The 19,078-nt window shown below is 41.1% G+C and overlaps 1 protein-coding gene across 6 annotated transcripts in view; it reads left to right on the top strand.

Moving 5' to 3' along the window:
* The window catches only part of SGCD (sarcoglycan delta), a 620,371-nt gene that overhangs the window by 460,643 nt on the left and 140,650 nt on the right, over window positions 1-19,078 (top strand). For all 6 annotated transcript variants that reach the window (XM_053298220.1, XM_053298224.1, XM_053298221.1 and 3 more), the window contains one exon: window positions 18,396-18,483. In XM_053298220.1, the coding sequence (XP_053154195.1) occupies window positions 18,396-18,483 (88 nt within the window). The remainder of the gene's footprint in view (window positions 1-18,395; window positions 18,484-19,078) is intronic.

Here is a 19,078-nt window from a genome sequence, read left to right as displayed (position 1 = left end):
TCTATGCATAAATTGTATGCATTCTCTCTGGCATTTTGATGGCCTGTTGGGATTTCACCCTATATGAGTTGTTCGGCTGGCTGCACTGCTTATAGGTGTGTTTCTGGGCCTGGTTCAAGATGCTGCTTTTTGCCTTTAATGTTCTAAACCACTTGGAGCAGCTTAAGAACTGCCTTCGTGGTATGTGATTCCTCGCACACTTAATTCTACCTCCGAGGCCCTGCTCAGGCTCCTGTTGCCTAGTTAAGCAGAACCTTCTCTATGGTGACTCTGGGCCCAGCTGTCCTCACCTGTCATCCTTCTGACAGTGAAGACTTGGCTTTTTAATAAGTCATTTGGTCTGGGTGGGAGTTGTTGCCTGATGCTGTTCTATTTTGCTTTTTAAACTTGCTATTCTATGCTGTCCTATTTTAGGTGTTGCTTGACTTGTTTATGTATGTGGTGTATTATTCATTTGTTTTAGTACTCTAAGATGTTTTGTGCTGTAAATTATGGCGAAAGCAGCTTATAACTTTTAGCAAATATAATAAGTAGTTGTAATACAATGGTTTATAACTGGGGTGACAGAGTGGCTCAGAGAGCTGCCAGTCAAGAGAAGAGTTCCCTCCTACAAGCAGAACCTCTTGAGATGTGGGAGAAGACAGTTGCTTTTGGCAGTTAGTCTTCTGGGGGGTTTCTGACCGTTGTCTGAAGAAAGAAAGCCTTCAGAGAGGTATCATTCATGTCTAAGAGGAGCCCTAGGGTCTGTTAGAGCATTATTAGTCTTTGGATGTAATCCCTACTGAGATGGGTAGTGAAGATAATTACTACTTTTGGTAAGATTGTAGCATTTGGGTTTAGTCTGCTCTGAATATGCCTATAAGTTTTCCATTTGTTTCCCTGTGATTCTTTGGTGACTGAATAAAACCCACTTTCTGAGTTACAGAAACCCTACCTTGTTGAATTGTTTACAATTCCTCTCAAGGTGTCTCCCCCATGACACCTCCCACCCAATTATGTCCAGATATCCATTTAAAAGGATACTCCTTACCAGATGCTGATTCCCTGGGTGAAACAAGGAGTGATAGCAGCAAATCTATTAGTCTGAACTGATCTGTTTTGTGATATATATACCTGCATACTCCACAGAAGGTGGGTCATGTCACTCCAGCCCCTTGATTTAGGCCTAGGAATAGACCAGGAGGCAGTGCATCTGTTTCCTGTAGAGATGTGTCCCATGAAAATGAGTTGTAGCATTTTAAACCATCTCCAGAATCAACCCTATCAACAATGCAGTGCAAGCATCATCATCATCCAATGTCTCAACAAAATCATGGTCACTTGGGTCTTCATAGATACGGTAGGATCTACCAACATCTCCAAACTGCACATCGGCTGTTTTAAGGGGAGTGCAACCTTATCCAAACCTGTCTGCCACCACCATTGCTTCATCCCGGCAAACCAGCTACCAACAGCATCTCTGTGAGTAGCCTGAGCTGCATTGTTTTGAATGTCAAGAAAGAAGGTATTTTCTGCAGTATACATTGAAGAGTTCAAAATACTCTCCACCTTGTACTCTCCATCTTGCAAGCCACCCAGAGACGGAAGTTGGGGGTGGCATACAAATGCGATTAAATAAATAAATAAACAAACAAATAAATAAATAAATGCCAGATTGTGCACTATGTGGCATTTTAGTATTCACGTGTGTGTATGTCCTTCTAAATCTACGTGCATTAGAGACAAGACACAGCTATTCTCCCCACTCCAGTCAAACTTCTAGAGGACATGGAGAGACAGCTGAATCCCGAAAAATTACACACTGGCAACTCACACTAGCAAAATCTTAAGGCATCCCCAAAAAGCAAAAATAGGAGCAGCGATTTTTTCAGATTATTTTTCAAAGTAAACCAGATAACTAGATGAAACCATCAAATCAAATGAAGACTTTAAACTTACTCTGATTCACATGCTGTTGAAACAAATGTGTAAGACATTGAGATTATTCACAGAACCTAAGATGGTTAATTGCTTTGGGTCATGTTGTCTCTAGCATAAAAGTCATTTTTTCCTAACTTACACAGCTGATTCCCTTAATTCTTTTCTGGAGCTAACAGCCTACCATTTCCACTTAGCTCAAGACAGGATGTAGGTGACTTCTGACAGCTTCCACTATCCGACATACATACATTCTCATCCTAGAAGCTTTTGCTGGATCTCATCTTCATTAGCATGTGTAGGCACTGTTTTATTTTTCTTGAAAAACAAAATCACAACTAGAGTGGATTACTTTTCCTACAGTGCTAAAGAAAGCTACATCTGCACATTCTTGATAAGCACTTTTTTTCATGTCTTCTAAGCTGCATAGTTGTTACAGAAGATGATTTTTTAAATAATATAAATGTATTAAATGTAAATACTGTGAATGTAAATAATGTAATGTATTAAATATATTTTTAAAATATATATAATTTTAAATAATTTTAAAGATAATCTTTTAAGCCCATTGGTTCTACATGTGATAAGCATTGACCTCATTCTCACAAAGAGTAGACAAGGTAGTAAATCTGTGGGGCCATCCACATGACCTACTGGGTGGGCAGGCAGGCAGGCTTTTCAAACCATGCCTTCCCCCCAGACAATCGACCTGTCCTTAGTGGAAGCGTGAAATACACTCTCACACAATCAGCCCTATTCCATGCAGTGTGGAACAGGGTAGGTTGTTCTGCAGTCAGGACTTGTCCCAGCCTTCAGGTATCCCACAGTGCACCCCGCGCTGAGCACAGTGCACTGGGGGATTTCCCCCAGGGGAAGGGCACTCTGGGCATTCATCTCTGTGTCAGTAGCTCATGCTGGCACACAATCCCATGCACTTAACCTTGACTAAGAGCTGGGCTTTGGTGCTGGGTTTGGCACCGCAGCACCCAGCAGTTCTCACAGTCAGCGAAGCCCAGGCTTGGCTGCTTGTGAGAACAGTCTCTGTGTCTGGAATGCTCTTCAGGCTGCAAGTTTGTGACTGGCCTTCTCCCTGACATGCCAGTCAGAATATATGTGTGTGTAAGAGAGAGAGTGAGTGAGAGAGAGAGAGAGAGAGAGAGAGAGAGAGAGAGAGAGAGCGCATTCCATCTTGTGGAAGGGGAGGAGCTTAGCTTTGATGGTAGCAGATCATGCTTTTTTGAGCTCCTCCATTCTGTAGGTTTTTTCCTTTAGTTTTTTTTGCCTTTTAACTTTCTAATTTACTAATTTACTCTCTTTCCCTTTTCTGGATGTTTATATCATTGAAGGACCCTTTTAAGACAAGCCCTCTCAAACTTGTGGTTTTTGTAAGGGACGCAAGGAGGGTTTGGAAAGAGTATTATCAGATTGCAGATTGGCAGTAATGGGGAGGAAACAACCTAAGAAAACAATTAAACAAGTCAAAAAAGCCAAGTTTTCAGAGAAAATTGTACAAGACTCTGGCAGAGCTCATAAATCTTCTAAAATAGACGGCACTGCTGCACAAGCAAAGACTCCTTCCATCTTGTGAGCCCTCACCTGTAGCCTGAAGCGGTGCAATCCAAACACAAGTTTATCACCTCATGTGTTGTGTAAATTGGACCACAACCTAATCTTGTTCTTGTGTGCTGGGATAAAAACTTTAGCTACTACAACCAGGAGTAGTGGGTAATCTGCTTTGGTAATCTGGAATAATGTGCTCTGGGTGTATTTTGTTACTTGCTTCGTATTTTTGACAGGCTTGTAGTCAGAATTGTACACCACACATTGCAGGTTGCTTAGCCAGAGCTCCTACACATTCACAGGCAGGGGCAGATTTTAAGCCATGATGGACAATATCCATGGTTGTAGTCGCCTGGCACTTGCCACTCTTGTTCACAGGCATGTCCCTATTTTCAACAGTGAAAATTTTGGATGGTATGGATATATCCTATGTCTATGAAGAAGCTGTGGACTGCTTCATTCTTAATATGCAATATTGGTTGTCTATTCTATGTGAAAAATACAATTCCTTGCTTCTGATTTCAACTGTTGAATCTTTAGGCCATGTTTTTTTTTCTGTGGTTCATCACCACAGAATTGTAGAATTGTCGCCTTTTAGATTTTGCTTCTGGATCTAATAATATAATTCAGTCTCTTGTACTGAAGCAGAATTTTCCACTCCTAAACACTCATAACAGCCCATATTATGATAAGCAACATAGAACATGAGGACCCAGAGGAAATTATAACCAAAGCCTTTGGCAGCAAATTTAGTTAAAAGGGCTGAAATAAGCAAGCTGTGCTACACATTACAGGATTGCTTACATAAATTGTAAGAATCTCCAGCCAATCTTATGTGAAGGAAAAATATTGACCCTTCTGTTTCTGCTTCTGTTGTGTGTTCCCTTGTCATTATTAGCTTTTGCTTTTGTCTTGAGAATTTCATTGCAATATCTATTTTAATTATTCAGATTGTTCTTCTGTGAGCATCCTTGTAGATCTGATTTGTATCTACCTGTGTGTTTATAGCTGTCCATTTCTCCCCTCACCCCATTCTTGTGCATTTGGACATTCCATCAAATTATGTTAGTAATAGATTTTTTTAAAAGCTATGAGAACTTTCCTTTCATCCTTGGCACCACATGTTGTTATCTAGAATTAGCTGAATTGCTTTCTTCAGCAGAGTTACACTTGTTGGATTGCTTCAACAAATCAAACTCTTGTGCAGTCCCTATTATTATTCTGTCTATGCTTCTGTTTACACCTGTTCTCCTGGCTGTGTTCAAACAGAGTTTGCAAGCTGGGGATTTAGATGTTAATTGCTGGAGAAAGCTCTTTGCTTCTCCTCCTATGCCACTAACCTAACATATGTCCCTTTTGTCCTGTTCTTTGTCCCTGTGAGTATTCCTGTCCACTTCCCATTGATTCTTCACCAGGGACTCCTGGACTTTAGCATGACACTCACCTTCTCAAGGTACTGCTGTTTAAGCAGACTACACACACAATTATCAACATTATGTTCAAGTATGTGTAGTTACCACTTAGAACATAATGTACATTTGCATGGGCAATACATTTTAAATGGTGACAGGTGGCCAATGAGCATGAAAGTGATGACAAAGTAAGGCCTGGAAGGTACTAAGAAAGTGTCAGTAAACACAATGGCTATCAGTGGCAAGGGGACAGTCTATTTTTAGAGCCAACTCAAACATTTGGATCCAATACTTCATTTGGCTCAGTTCTAGCTTTACCTGAACTAATCCACGTAGCCCTAACTTCCTATAGCATGTTGGTTTCTATACTAATGTTTTGTCATCCTTTTTCCTGCTACTAGTGAGCAGTTGCCTTTCTGTGAAGAAGGAACCAAAGGAAATTCTATTAAAGCCAATCAGAGTTGTACTAATCCATTTTCCTCTCCAAAATTCTTGCTAGCAGAGCAAAGAAAGCCAACCTTGTAATTGTTTCAGAATGGCCAGCACACACAGCTTCCGGTCACAGTGAGGCAGGAATGACTGGAAAATAAATTATCCTAAATAAAATACTTATAAAATACTTATAATAAATAATAAAATACTTATCTTTTTTTAAAAAAAATATGATAATTACAGGGTTGTGTGAAAAGCTTGCACCGAAGGATGGCTATGACAACCAAGCAGCCAATCAGATGGAGTCTAAGTACTTATTCTCATGACCTTGAAAGTAAGATGTATAGGGTGAGGAAATTTGGGCTGGCAGTGACATAGTCATGTGATTGCTTCATTATGCACCTGTCCAGAACTTTCAGTGTGGACTGACATTTTACCTTGTCACTGAGAGTTGTTAAATGAGCCTTGTGTATATTGTTCATTCCAAGGGAGAATTGGTAATTACTGTGCATTTGGTTTTCTGTGCTTCTGAGGCTCGAGCTCTGTTGAACTTCGTGAGGTCTTTCCCAGCAATCACATTAGAGCTTTGTGTGGTTGATCTGATGTCACTGAAGTTTAATTGTGGTGAGAGTAGGACTGACATAAACAGCTGCGGCTTCAAGGTGTCTTCTGAATAGACACAATGTGATAGTTGATTATTAGCTTGCCATTTTTGATATTGTTCCAGCATAAAATGTTGGTGAAGTAAGGACTGGAGTCCCACTGTGGTGGTGAGTGTGCAAAACAACACAGGAGCCATGCTTCCTGTCCTTGAATAATCCAAAGGACAAAATGGCTTTTGATGTTTTAATATGTCAGAAAATATGTTAAATCAGTGTGAAAATTCAGTGTGAAAAGATGTAAAAAGGAAGCAAAGAGTTTAACAAAGAGTATGACCTACTAGTATAAAAGTAAAGAGGAGACCCTCATTTTCCACAGATTGTCCCATTGTGATTTTGGCTACTTGCAGTTGGACTATACATACCCGGTTTCCCTTATTGCAGGGGTGATTTCTATCTATCCATCATTCCATCTATTCATCTATCATATTTATATTCTGCCTGATATGTATCGCTCTAGGTGGTGTATACAATTTAAAACAACATAAAACAGTAAAAACAAATTAAAACATTTCACAGAATAAAAAAGTTAAAACAGTTTCATAGGACAAAAACAATTATACAGCTTAAAATTAATTTCAGATAAAAGCCTGAGAAAACAGGTGTGTCCTGAGGGTCTTTCTGAAATCAATCAGAGATGCAGATGCTCTTATGTCGACAGGGAGCATATTCTAAAGCCCTGGGGCATCCACAGAGAGGGGCCAGTCCCAAGTCACCACCAAACGAGCTGGTGGCAACTGTAACTGGACCTCTTCAAATGATTTTAATTTTTGGCTATTTGAGATTCCTGAGCATGTTTCACACTTGGTTTTTCCAGCTTGGAGACAGTATTGGAAACACTGTGAAGCCATGTTGGGTTGTGTTTTTGTGGAATTGCAGGGGCATTTTATTCATTTTTTGCCATTAATGGTTCCTGCATGCACGTTTCACATTTCTGGTGACATTTCCTGTGGCATTTCCAGGTTGAAGGCAGCATGAAGCCATGATGGGACTTTCCCCCTGGAATTTGGAGGATTTTTCTGTGAATTTTTTTAGGTGGAATTCAGAGGATTGGGGAGTTTTGATTAGCTGGAGGGTTCAAGGTAATGTGCTGTACTCTTCTTGATCTTGCAGTCATCCCCTTTTGGGTGCTTTTTAGCACTGAGAAACCTAACCTCAAGATTTGCATAGGTGCAAGGTTTCCATTACTGTGGTTTTGGTATTCATGGTAGTATTCAGGAGCGTAAACCCTGCGGAAAGAGAGGACCTTCCATATTGCCATCATATTTTCAAGCATATCTTACAATATGTAAAGGTATTATACACCCAAATCCACAACCAAAGTCAAGGAGAATCCTCTCCCCCATAAATTAACTTCACATGGGTGAGGAACATGTAACCATTCTCAATGGGCACCGCTTTTTAAAGAATTGCTGAGCAGGCATGAGCCGACTAATCTGAAATCCAATCCAAATTGTGGATCAGGTGTACTTCTGAAACTATAGATTTGATTGCTATCTAGAGGAAGAGATGATTGCATGTATGTGGATATTTTTTAAAATTGGAAGTATGTGAAAATAATGATGCTACAGCATTGCAGGCTGAGGCTGCCCATTACAGATTCCATTCTGAGAAAAGGTCACAGGGATTTGGAGATGAAAACATTGTTTGCAGATCTGAGTGGGTATCAAATCCTCACTGATCGCTCTTACATTACTTGTATTCATCCTTCCTGAAAGTGGTTTGTTTACTGAAAGAAAAATACTGAGGAATAGTTTACCTCAGTGCAAAAACCCATTGCCTCCTTTTTAAAAGCAATCATCTTTACAAATGAAGATAGCATGTAGTGGAGCACGGCACTGTGTTTGTTTTAATATGCCATCATTATCAATTCAATTCACAGAGTGTGCTCATTCTTCTTTGAAAGCTTATACTGTCAAGCTATAAGTTTTGCAAAGAAAAGAGGTTTAGTTACATGAACATTATGTCTGAATGCTTTGAAGGTCAAAGTCAAGAACAGAGGAGGATAAGCAAATAAACAAAAATGTTTTCAAGAAACATTACTCTAATGCATTTTCATCACAATGAAGACTGATTTAATGTCAGGATTCTGTTTAGGCAATGACATTCCTTTATAGGAAAAACTATATTATTCTTGTGTGTTGAATTAAGATTCAATATTGACTATATGATGGGAAAATATAGAAACATTTTTCTAGCAGGATGGACAGGAGTGTTGGGAGGCTTTTTGTTACACCTTTCAGTAAGCATAAAGACCGCGGGCAGGGAGGGCACAGGGGGAAGGCAAAAGCGTACCTACCCACCCCCCACAATGATCCCAGCCAATGCTTGAGATGAGTTGCTCACTCGCCCACACAATCTGCACTGTTCCTGGCAGCGTGGATCCCAGGAGGCTTAGAAAACAAATTTCGGCCTCCGGGAATCCCAAAATGCACCATGTGAGCAGCACAGTGCATTGGGATTTCCTTGTGAGTCGGGCACTCTATGCACCTGACTCTGTGTATGCTTGGGCTGGAAGTGGTGTATGGGTGCATCACACACACGTCCGCGCACCCACCGCTTCTGGTATTATGCTGACTGGGGCAGCAAGAAGAAATACAGCCGACCCACGCCAGCAGTTTTTACAGCAGCGCTGGAAGGTGAAGCAAGGCTGGGGAGGTAAGACTACCCTCCCCATGCCTTAAAGGAGCCCCCACCCCCACATTCAAACTGATTCAAACACAGGGCTTCTGAACCTGTTCGGCGTTCGAGGAATAGAATGACAAACAGGTTCATACAAGTTCCGGCTGATGTTTCAGAGCAGGCACAGCAGTCTGAGGCAGCAGAGACAGCGACGGACAGACTAGAAGATGATCTGTGCAGGCAACTCCCACTGATTCCACAGCAAAGATGTGTCACAAGGCGAAGAGCACAGCTGGAAACTATCAGGAGGAGTAAACGCCTCTTGCAGAGGGCTGATAAGCCTTGAATCCCTGCCAGCTGAGAGTTATCAGCTTGGACTATAAAGCACATCAACAGCTTTCTGTTAGCCACTGGAAGACAACATTCGCCAACCCTCGTGTCGACAGCTTTCAGCCCAAGCCAGATATAGAGAACTATTCCAAGCCGTGTTTCACCTCTGCAGCCCAGTTTGTATTGTGGACTTTTTCCCTGGACTTCCCTTCCGGGTGGCCAGATTGCTGACACAAGGACAGTGTTGGGTCCAGAAGCACCCCCAAGCTGCGGACTTTGTCTTTCAGAGGGAGTGTGACCCTTTCCAAGACCAGATTTACCTCATTATTTGTATTATCAGTTCTACCAACCCAGAGCCACATCCATTAAGCTAGGGAGGGCAAAGTCCAGCTCAGGGATGAAACATGATAACTGTCCCTTCAAAGCTACTCTATAAACAAATATCCCTAACTGATCAAGCTACATAATCCAGATGGACAGTGGGTTTTAAAGAGAAAAAAAGATTGGCCAGAATGTACTGGGTGGACCCACAACACCTCTTCAGGGGTGGGGGACCAGTTAGGATGGTGAAAGGGGTGAATTTAACGAATTTCTGAAGTTTGAGTGTCTTTAAGTGTTTCCCCATAGGGAATAATGGGGAATTTCAGCAGCCCCATAACTCCACTGGAGGGCTCCACGGTGGCCCAGAGCGAGTGGTGGTGTAGTGCACATAGGGAGCCAGTGTGGTGTAGTGGTTAGAGTGCTGGACTAGGACCGGGGAGACCCGAATTCAAATCCCCATTCAGCCATGAAACTAGCTGGGTGACTCTGGGCCAGTCACTTCTCTCTCAGCCTAACCTACTTCACAGGGTTGTTGTGAAAGAGAAACTCAAGTATGTAGTACACCGCTCTGGGCTCCTTGGAGGAAGAGCGGGATATAAATGTATAATAATAATAACAACAACAACCCCCAAAACAACAAGCCAACGAGGCATTGGGTTTTGTTGTTTCTGAGATGTTCTTCTGAGAGTAGATTCTCAGGTAGGAAATGAGAGTTGAATCCACTCTCATTCCTACCAGAGAATCTACTCTCAGAAGAACACCTCAGAAACAACAAAACCCAGTTTGGCCACAAAATCAAGGTACGAATCTACGAATTTTTCAGGTCTGAATCTGCGGTGATTTTTTGGTACCCAAATCTGGGCAATTGAGGACAGGGGTGATATGTTTTGTCTACAAATCACCCAAATCAGCCAGATTCGGATACAAATCCTTTTTGTACCCAAATGGTTTCACAATCCCACAGCAAAACCCACAGCATGGGAGCTCTGTCCTATTATAGCATGGGTAGAAATGCAACTTTACAATAACATTAAGCTTTTATTTTTAATTTAAGATAGATATAATGATTTTAACATGGTGTTTCTTGCCAGAAACCTTCAGGATGGAGTGTACTACCATTCCAAATGATTAAAGAATTGTGCTGCAGCTAATCTATGTCTGACTGGGTATGTGTCAAAGAACACTTCAGTGCTTGCATTTTTCACATTATTTCTATACATGTGGAAGAAGCAGAACTGCCTCTCTCAAGCCACTTCAGTTTTAAAAACAACTCCTGCTGTTCTGATTCTTGGAATTCATTGAATCTAATTTAAATTGACCTTTTTTCTTCCTCCAACCTGCAAAATTATTGACTCTAAGGTGGTATTGTTAAATTAACTTTTAAAAATCAACAACATTTCCTGGTAGTGTCCACTTCCCTTCTTCAAACTTCCTTAGATTAATTCAGGGAAACCTATATAAATATCTAAAGTCTTTGAAAAGGACAGGCTGTGATTGCACTGTACAAGAAAAGTGCCAGTCTGAGTTTTCACCGGAATCATCTTGGATTTGGAAACTTTTAACATTTGCTTTGAGCTAAGCTAGCAGAAGGCACCGGAAGGGGCTATGATTAGTTTCACCATGTATTGAGCCATCAGTCAATACTTTTTTGCAAAAATCTCACATTCTACTGGGTAGCTTGCTTATTAGTTAGGAAACAGACTATACTGTATTGACAGATTTACTGCACCTTTCAAATACTATTTCCTATAGCATGCATCACACATAATGAATTGAATATATGGAACAATGCAGGTACACAGCCAGGAACATTAGTATTGTTACAAAGCCACTGTGGGAAATCTTGATGAAGAGGTGGAATAAGGATCAAAGAAGATATGGTTTCAGTTCTTCTAGAGAAGTTTCCAATAGTTTCTAGTGAAACAGATGTCAGTTTATGATTTGGGAATGGATCTGAATCCTGATGTCAGCCGAGCTCTTAGAGCTAGTCTATGTTGGCATAGTCGGCCAATCTGTGTGAATGTGTCATACAGGAAGCAGTGGCTGCCAGAGCCACCAGGGCTGAGGGATCAGAGGGCAGGGCAGGTGGGAACAGAACAGGCTGCAGCTCATCCCCCTTACCACCTTGCCCAACTTCTCTGTCTCTCTTTCTCTCTTCTCACCCGGCACCAACTTTAACCTGAATGATACAGGACAGGACAGTCCCAACACAGCTCAGCTATGGGAATGACCAAATTGCGCAGCTCAAATTCAAGCTGAGGCAGGTACGGTGGGAAGAGGGCAAGAGAGATACAGATGCCCCTGCTCCCACCACTCTCAGAGCCACTGCACACTGAGGTTGTGGGTGCACAGTGCTAGTAAGCCCGAGAGCAGTGTACATCATGTGCAGGGAGGCAGGGCAGCTCCTGCTTTCCCCTCCCCATAGCCCTCCCCAAGCTAGCTAAGCTTTGGTTGTGTGAATCACCTTACCATAATCTAGGGGGATATTGTATTTCAGTCATTTAGTTTTGTTTTGATATTATCTGTCCTAAGCTATTGGAATGGAGAACATTTCTGTATAACTAAGAATTGTGCTGTGGAACATAGCTATTGCACAGTAGCTTCCATAGTAGTAACATGGAAGATACAGAAGTTATACCCAATTTTTTGAACGCAAGAATCTTTGATAATATTCAGAAAAAATAATAATCTGATAAATGGTTATCTTTCTACCGCTGTGAAAAATAACCATTTCTGTACTGCCACATTTTATAATTTAGGAACATTCTCAATATGGGTCACTAATCTTAAAGAAATGGTAGTTTGGGGACATGCTCTAAGGTCACCTGGGGGCTATTTGAGCAGAGGAAGGTTTGGAAATGCTGTACAAATTGCTGAGTCATTTTATAGATTAAAGTTGTGTGTTTTGCCAGTCCTCATTCCTTTTATCTGTCTTTATGGGTCCCAAAACATTTTAATTTCCACAGAAAGTTCTTGCATGAATGAAAATAATAATAATGACAACAATAATTAACATTAGCACCATTTCTAATTTAAGAAAAATGCTATTAGTTATTATTAAATAACTGGACTAAATTGCTGAATGCATTTCATTTTCAGAACCACAATGGTCTGAAGGTATTGCTGGGTCTTCAGATCACCATAATTAGTTTTCAATATACTTTTAATAAAACCATGATTCTTTTCTCCCAATTGCAAACATCAGCTCTGTATTACTGCTGGACTAGCTAATAGCTGTCCATGATATATTTGGTTGTACGTAGGAAGGAGAATTGATGAAAATCCATGGAGTGTTTGCAAACTCTCAGATGTTGCTAAGGTGTTAAAAACAGATGCTGAAAACTTATATAGGTGATGATGACATGACAACAACATAAGAAATGGTATATTTGCTTTATTGGTGTAAATAGCAAGGTAACAGCAAATATTACAGGGATTAGAATTCCAGCATAATTTTATTTATTTTTGATATAAGCATACAGATTATATAAGAGCCCTGCCGAATCAGACCAAGGTTTCATCCAGTTCAGCATCTTTTTTCCAAAAGTGGTCAGACAGCTGCCTCCAGAAAATTGACCGGCAGGGCATAAGGCAATAGATATGTGTCCCCATTGTTTGTTTCCTGAAAAACTGGTATTCAGAGACACATCACCGTGAAAGTGGTACCATTTAGCTATCATGAACTGGGCTTGGCTACAGTGTTCCCTGTAAGGTGTGTACACATCCGTGCACTCACATGTTTTTTGATGTCTCTGCACAGTTAATTTTAGATCTCTCTAAAATTAGAGAAAACACTGCTTGGCTGCCCGTGGGAACTGCCAGGATCCATGCGGATCCCGGACGCCCCACAGCACCAAACCCAGCACCGAAGCCTGGCTCTTAGCCGAGTTTAAGGGCGCAAACACACCCTTAATGTGGCTGCTGAGATTGTGTGTAAGCCTGAGCGGCTTGTAGATCGTGCTGACACACAGACAGGCGCCTAGAGCACCAGTCCCCTCGGAGGCTGGGATAACAAGTCGTGTGGGAGCACAGATTGTGCACTGCAGGGACTGCAAATGATCCTATGAAGGAAGTTAGGTTGAACCTTGCCTCCCCGCCCCACCACCCACACGAGTGGTTATGTGAATAGCCCCAATAGCTATTGTTAGGCCTACATTGATTTATCAAACCTTTTCCAAAGCTATGGAAGCTACAACACATAATCATCTTTTGTAATGAAGTCATACAATATGGACAAGAAGTACTTTTAACAAAAAAAAAAGTACCCCTTTCAAAATCTAGGAGCAAATTGCATAGTATTACTGGGTTGGGGAATGTGGAGAACAATTACACGATAATGTTGCAGCCTTTCCTTGGGAAGAACCTGGTCACATTTTAATGTATAAATGTGAATTCATTCCTTGACAGTCAAAATGCATCAGATGGAGAAGATTTTTTTGCACATTTTAATGGACCCTTATCTTCATGCAGTGTATTTAGGATTGGAATGGTCACTTGCTTTTGAAATTCCAGATCTAGCTTTTATATGCAGGGCTGCCAGACTGGCTTGTGTGTCAGATCCTCACATATGCTGCAACACCAAGACACAGATCATTGCCTTTATTTGGGTGATGCTGCTGCATTGATTGATTTTTTTACTGTTCCCTAGTGAGCGTGATATCATATCAACATCAAATACTATTAAAATACATATACCATTTTGTTTTCCCATTCCATGGTTTATTTTGTGTTAAGATCAGGGAAGATGAGAACATATACCACTTGTTACCGTTTTATGAGAGAGAGAGAAAAACCCTGATTTCTTTCAGCAGAATGCATTAGAAATGGATTTAAAAGACTGCATATCAGAAGATGAAGTGTTTTTGTACCTCTGAGAAAAAAATAAATGCTGCTTTATAGCTTTTTAAAAAAATATTTTCATTTTATTTTTTCACTTTTGTAGACTGCCCCAAACATTTGTCTCTAGGCGGTTTACAACATAAAACAGATTAAAAATGAAAACCTTAAAGCAATTTAAAACCACGGTCCATTTTATTAGTCATGTATTAGTCCTTAATAAAATGAATTAAGGAAATTTGAGTAGACAGTACTTTAATTCTCCCCTACCAGACTAATACAACAACAGCACTTCCACCAGACAAATGTGGTTCCCAGAAAACCACCAGAAGCAAAGGTCTCAGTCTTTGAATTAGGTTCTGAAGAAGGGTCATCAATTAAGTGTTTTTAAAACGTACTCTGGCTCCTCTGTGGGTGGGAACCCCTTTGCTTCTCTAATGTTATTTTTAGAGAGTATCATCTCATTTCATGCAAATCACTAATAAAAAACTGAAGCCTACCCCCTTGTATAGCCCAGAGTAATAGAGACTACAAGTCTGCTGACCTTTCTAAAAAAGGCCCAGTTAATTAAAAATAGACAAGTAGTGCAGGTCAAGAAGCTTAAGTGGTTTTAGTGGTAGAGAGTCACATGGTTTTCAAGTAGAGCTTTGGCTTTAAGCAGAGAACCCTTTTATTGCAGAAGAGTGAGATAAATAATATCAAAGGTTATCAGGCCTAAAGCAAAGCTGTACAAGATTTCTCACTGACTGGGTAAGTGTGTGAAAGGGTGCAGCTGACATCTACTGACAGGGATGTTCTATGCTGTGAATCCATCTGAATTAGAACAAGTTGAAATTGAACATGAGGCCAAAGATAATCCCCAGTTTGTTATCCGAGACTGACGTTGGTTCTTAGTTCCTTGTTTGCAATTCTAAGTCCCTTACATGGTTCAAATGTATAGTTGCAATCTGAATAAGTGACTGGAAAAGGAATGGTTATATGTACCCTGAAATAACTTGGGCCACCCCAAATAATACATGGATGCAATGGAAAGCCTTTGAACGTTCATAGCAGTACATCGGAGCCAACGCTTTCCTTGGCACTAAATACCCACATATTGGGTGCCCTTTATGACTGCCTGTAAATACATCTGTAAATAAAGCACTGATTTGTGTGCACCCCAAAATAAATAAGGCAGATTGTGTCATATAGGGTGCTATAGCAGTACGTTTGTTCACACAGCCCCAGTCAGAGGAGCCACCAGCCAGGGCAGGCGAGCCATGTGCACTCCTGATCTGCTATTGTGTTAACTCAAAAAGCGAGGTAGGAAGGTGATCATGTGGGGAGATGGGAGCAGCTGGGTAGGATGGGCATGTCCTTCCATGTTCTGTCCCCAGCATTTTACCGATGGTGGACACAAAGCCATCCTACCCAACTCCCACATGATCACCCTCCCCCTTCTCACCTTATTTATTTATTTTTACATTTCTATCCCGTGCTTCCTCCAAGGAGCCCAGAGCGGTGGTACATGGTTATGTTTATCCTCACAACAACCCTGTAAGTTAGGTTAGGCTGAGAGATACATGACTGGCCCAGAGTCACCCAGTGAGTTTCATTGCTGAATGGGGATTTGAACTCTGGTCTCCCCGGTCCTGGTCCAACATTCTACCCACTCAACCCTCTACCCACCATTGGCCCTTGCTTTTTGAGTTCACATGGCGGCGAATCAGGAGTGTGCACACCTCTCCTGCCCTGGCTGGGAGCTCCTCTGACCCAGTTTGGGTTGTGTGAATGAGCCTAGTGTGTCCTGAGTGAAGTATTATTGAGTGACCGAATGTTGAGATGTAGGGATTAGTTCCTTAACTGCACATTTCTAGAAAAAGCAGTGCCATTCTGAGCAGTGAGGGGTGGCTCACATGAGAGGGCTTTGCTCCAAAACAAAGCTTTGGATCAAATACACTCTGATATCAATTTCTAGGGTGCAGTGAGACAACTGATTGCATTAAAGCATGATTTGGGGATACTCTCCCCTCTTCCTACTTTATTAATTTATTTTGAAATCTGGTGTTCGTGACATCCCCCTTATTCAGACTGCATTTGTACTTTTGTCTCACATAAGGAACTTGGAAATACAAATCCTTCAGTCTTGTGGACAAAACACCATTATTTTCTGCTAAAAATGTAGTTCAAAATGAATTGAGCCAGTGGCATGACATCAGGTCAAGTAGTGGCAAGGAAAGATTAAATATCTTTTTTAGATTCTGAAATTTGTTCTTTTGAAAAGGAAAAACTGGTTTGTGTTCTGTGATGACACAGTACTACAAGATGCATGGTAAGGTTTCTTCTTACAAGCATGTGTTCATTAAAAATGTAAAAACTGTACTGGAATGGCTATTTGAAGGCCTTCTCACAGAGACACTCACATGCTGCAGTGCACACAACATGCTTCACAACTAGGTAGTTCATGAATGATGGGGTGGGGGGACCATTAGGTGCTCTGCCATTTGCACAGCATCCATTTGCATCTTAATTAACAGAGAAGGTGCTGGATCAGGCCATTTCTCCTCACCACCACCACCACACACCATGCAATACCATAAATTGCTGCCCTAAGCAATAATTTATTGCAATACAGTGAGGCTGTTCTCACGAGCAGGCGAACCCAGGCTAGGGCAGCCCAGCCTGGGTTAGGCTGCTTCTGTGGTACGCTGGGACAGCTCCCAATCCCAGCACTCTCGCTCCACCTAACCCAATGTTTAACCCCGGTCTTTAGCCAGGGTTAAATGTGCAAGTGTGCCCTTAACACCAGTGGTGGGTTTGTGTGCCTACAAAGCTGGGCAGCAAGAATGCCCAGTTGAGGGAAGATCCCTCAATGCACCACACTCCTGTTGCAATGCATTGAGGGATGCCGGAGGACTTCCTCCTCTGGCTCCCTGCCCTGACACTTGCTGTGGCAAGCAGCAGAGCAAACTGGGGAGGGGGTTTGTGTGCGGAGCCTGCCTCCCTGCCATCCAGCCCCACCCACAAGCCCCTATGGTCATTTGCATGTCCTTAGTATATGTGTGCCAGCATCACATGGGTGACATTAAGAAGTTAGGCCCAAACATCTTTTGAGTTAAATAATCAAGAGATTTTATTTTTATGTTTTAATCCATACAGTAGGATACCTTTATTTAATTCACCCATTCCCATTATTGTTGTTTTGTCAGTCTGTCTGTCTGTCTTCAATGTGATAACAATTATATGTGAGATATTGGAATTAAATTTGATCCACATACTGGATACAATCAATCCAAGGAGTAATCAAGACCTATAACATTAGCCTGTTCTAACATCCAGGCTAATGAAGCACTGGTGTGGCAACAGCACAGGTGTGCTTCAGGAAAGGAAGATTTTTGTTGATCTCCCCTTCCCTCAGTTTCAGCAGGAAGGGGTGATAGATGAAAATCACTCATGTTAGTCTGGATGTATTAGCCACTGTGTTTTCATAATTTTATTTTCTGATTGTTCTGGAAGCCTAAGGTTTTTTTCTTCCGAACCATTGACGTTAAACATAGTGTTTTTAAATAAATAGTTAACATTCACCTAATGTTAGCACCTGATCATTTATAATACTTCTTATGCCACCACAGTTCTGGCCTAGGAAAAAGGGAGTCTTGAAAGCTTAATAATCAAGCTTTCCATGGTAGAGTAAAAAATAATTCAGACTGAGACAGTATTAAATTACTATAGATACTCACTGACAATGATGACAACATTCAGCAATTCCTTGGCACAAATCTACCTTTTATTAGCGGGAAGTAATGCAAAGGAGAACCTAGTGCTAGTTATTTTAATTGGCTGCCTAAACTAGGCCAGTGTAGAATCCGCTTATATTTATTTCATGCAATAGACTATGGTCTTATCTGATCAAACATCGCTTTTCACAATATGTTTTAAGTTTAGTGTAGGAAAGTTGTATAATTCATCTCATTGTGCTCAGGTTGCTGTTTACTACACCATGTATCAAGCAGTCATAAATTACCCAGCCCTATAAAAATAAAAGTTTTACCACATGGAGACAAATCCATATGACCCTTTCACCACTCAGACATGGCATACCCTTGGTCATGTTAGACATATAAGGTCCGTGTAGGAGTCTCAAGCAGGTTTCTAATATTTCAAGCACTTTATTTAGTGGTCAGTTGGATCCACAGAAGTATTTCACCCCAATAGGCGCACGGAAGTGGGCACATATGTCCTTCAGGGTTTTGTGAGAGCACGGTGCATTTTCTAGTGGGAAGCAATGTGCCCGTCTCATTCATTTTCTCTTGTGCTCTTATTGTAGGGCAACCCTCTGTACTTCCAATCTGCTCGGAATGTTACAGTGAACATTCTCAATGAGAAGAGTAAAGTTATTACACGTCTTGTAACAGGTAAGGTGAAGAAAGTGCCTGAGGAAGGGATAAAGAAGACAAAAGGGGGAACTCTGATGTGGTATCATACAATCATTAGCTGATAGGATAAGCATCACTAACTTTACCTAGTAAAATCTAATTCATGACCCAGCTTGCCTCAGTAGAAACATTACAACTGAATAACTGAAGAAGCTGGCTGATGTTGCTAATAAGGAAGCATATATATATATATATATATATCTCCATCTGAAAGTGGATCCTGAGACAAAAGGTCACTTGTACAAGCACAAGTTCAGGAACAGAGTAGTCATTTTGAAATTTCATTTGTAACTGGCAGAAGACACGATCCCTGGACACTTTAAACTGGAGACTTTAAACTCGACATTAATATTCACAGCATAGAAGTACTCTGTCTTTTAAAGATTTCAGAAAATTCACACATACACACAAATCCCTTGTGCTGATAAAGTACCATTTATGTTCATAAAATGCTGTACCATGTTTGACAGGAAAATGGATGCTTCTGAAAATCCCCAACAGACATGTTGCCTTTAGACACCTGTATGCTTTTGCAATGCAAGGGTCTGCACAAAAAGAAGGCAAGGGGAAGAAG

Source organism: Hemicordylus capensis, chromosome 2 (assembly GCF_027244095.1).
Source record: "Hemicordylus capensis ecotype Gifberg chromosome 2, rHemCap1.1.pri, whole genome shotgun sequence".
Lineage (NCBI taxonomy): Eukaryota > Metazoa > Chordata > Lepidosauria > Squamata > Cordylidae > Hemicordylus > Hemicordylus capensis.
This window is presented reverse-complemented; position numbering and strand designations above follow the sequence as displayed.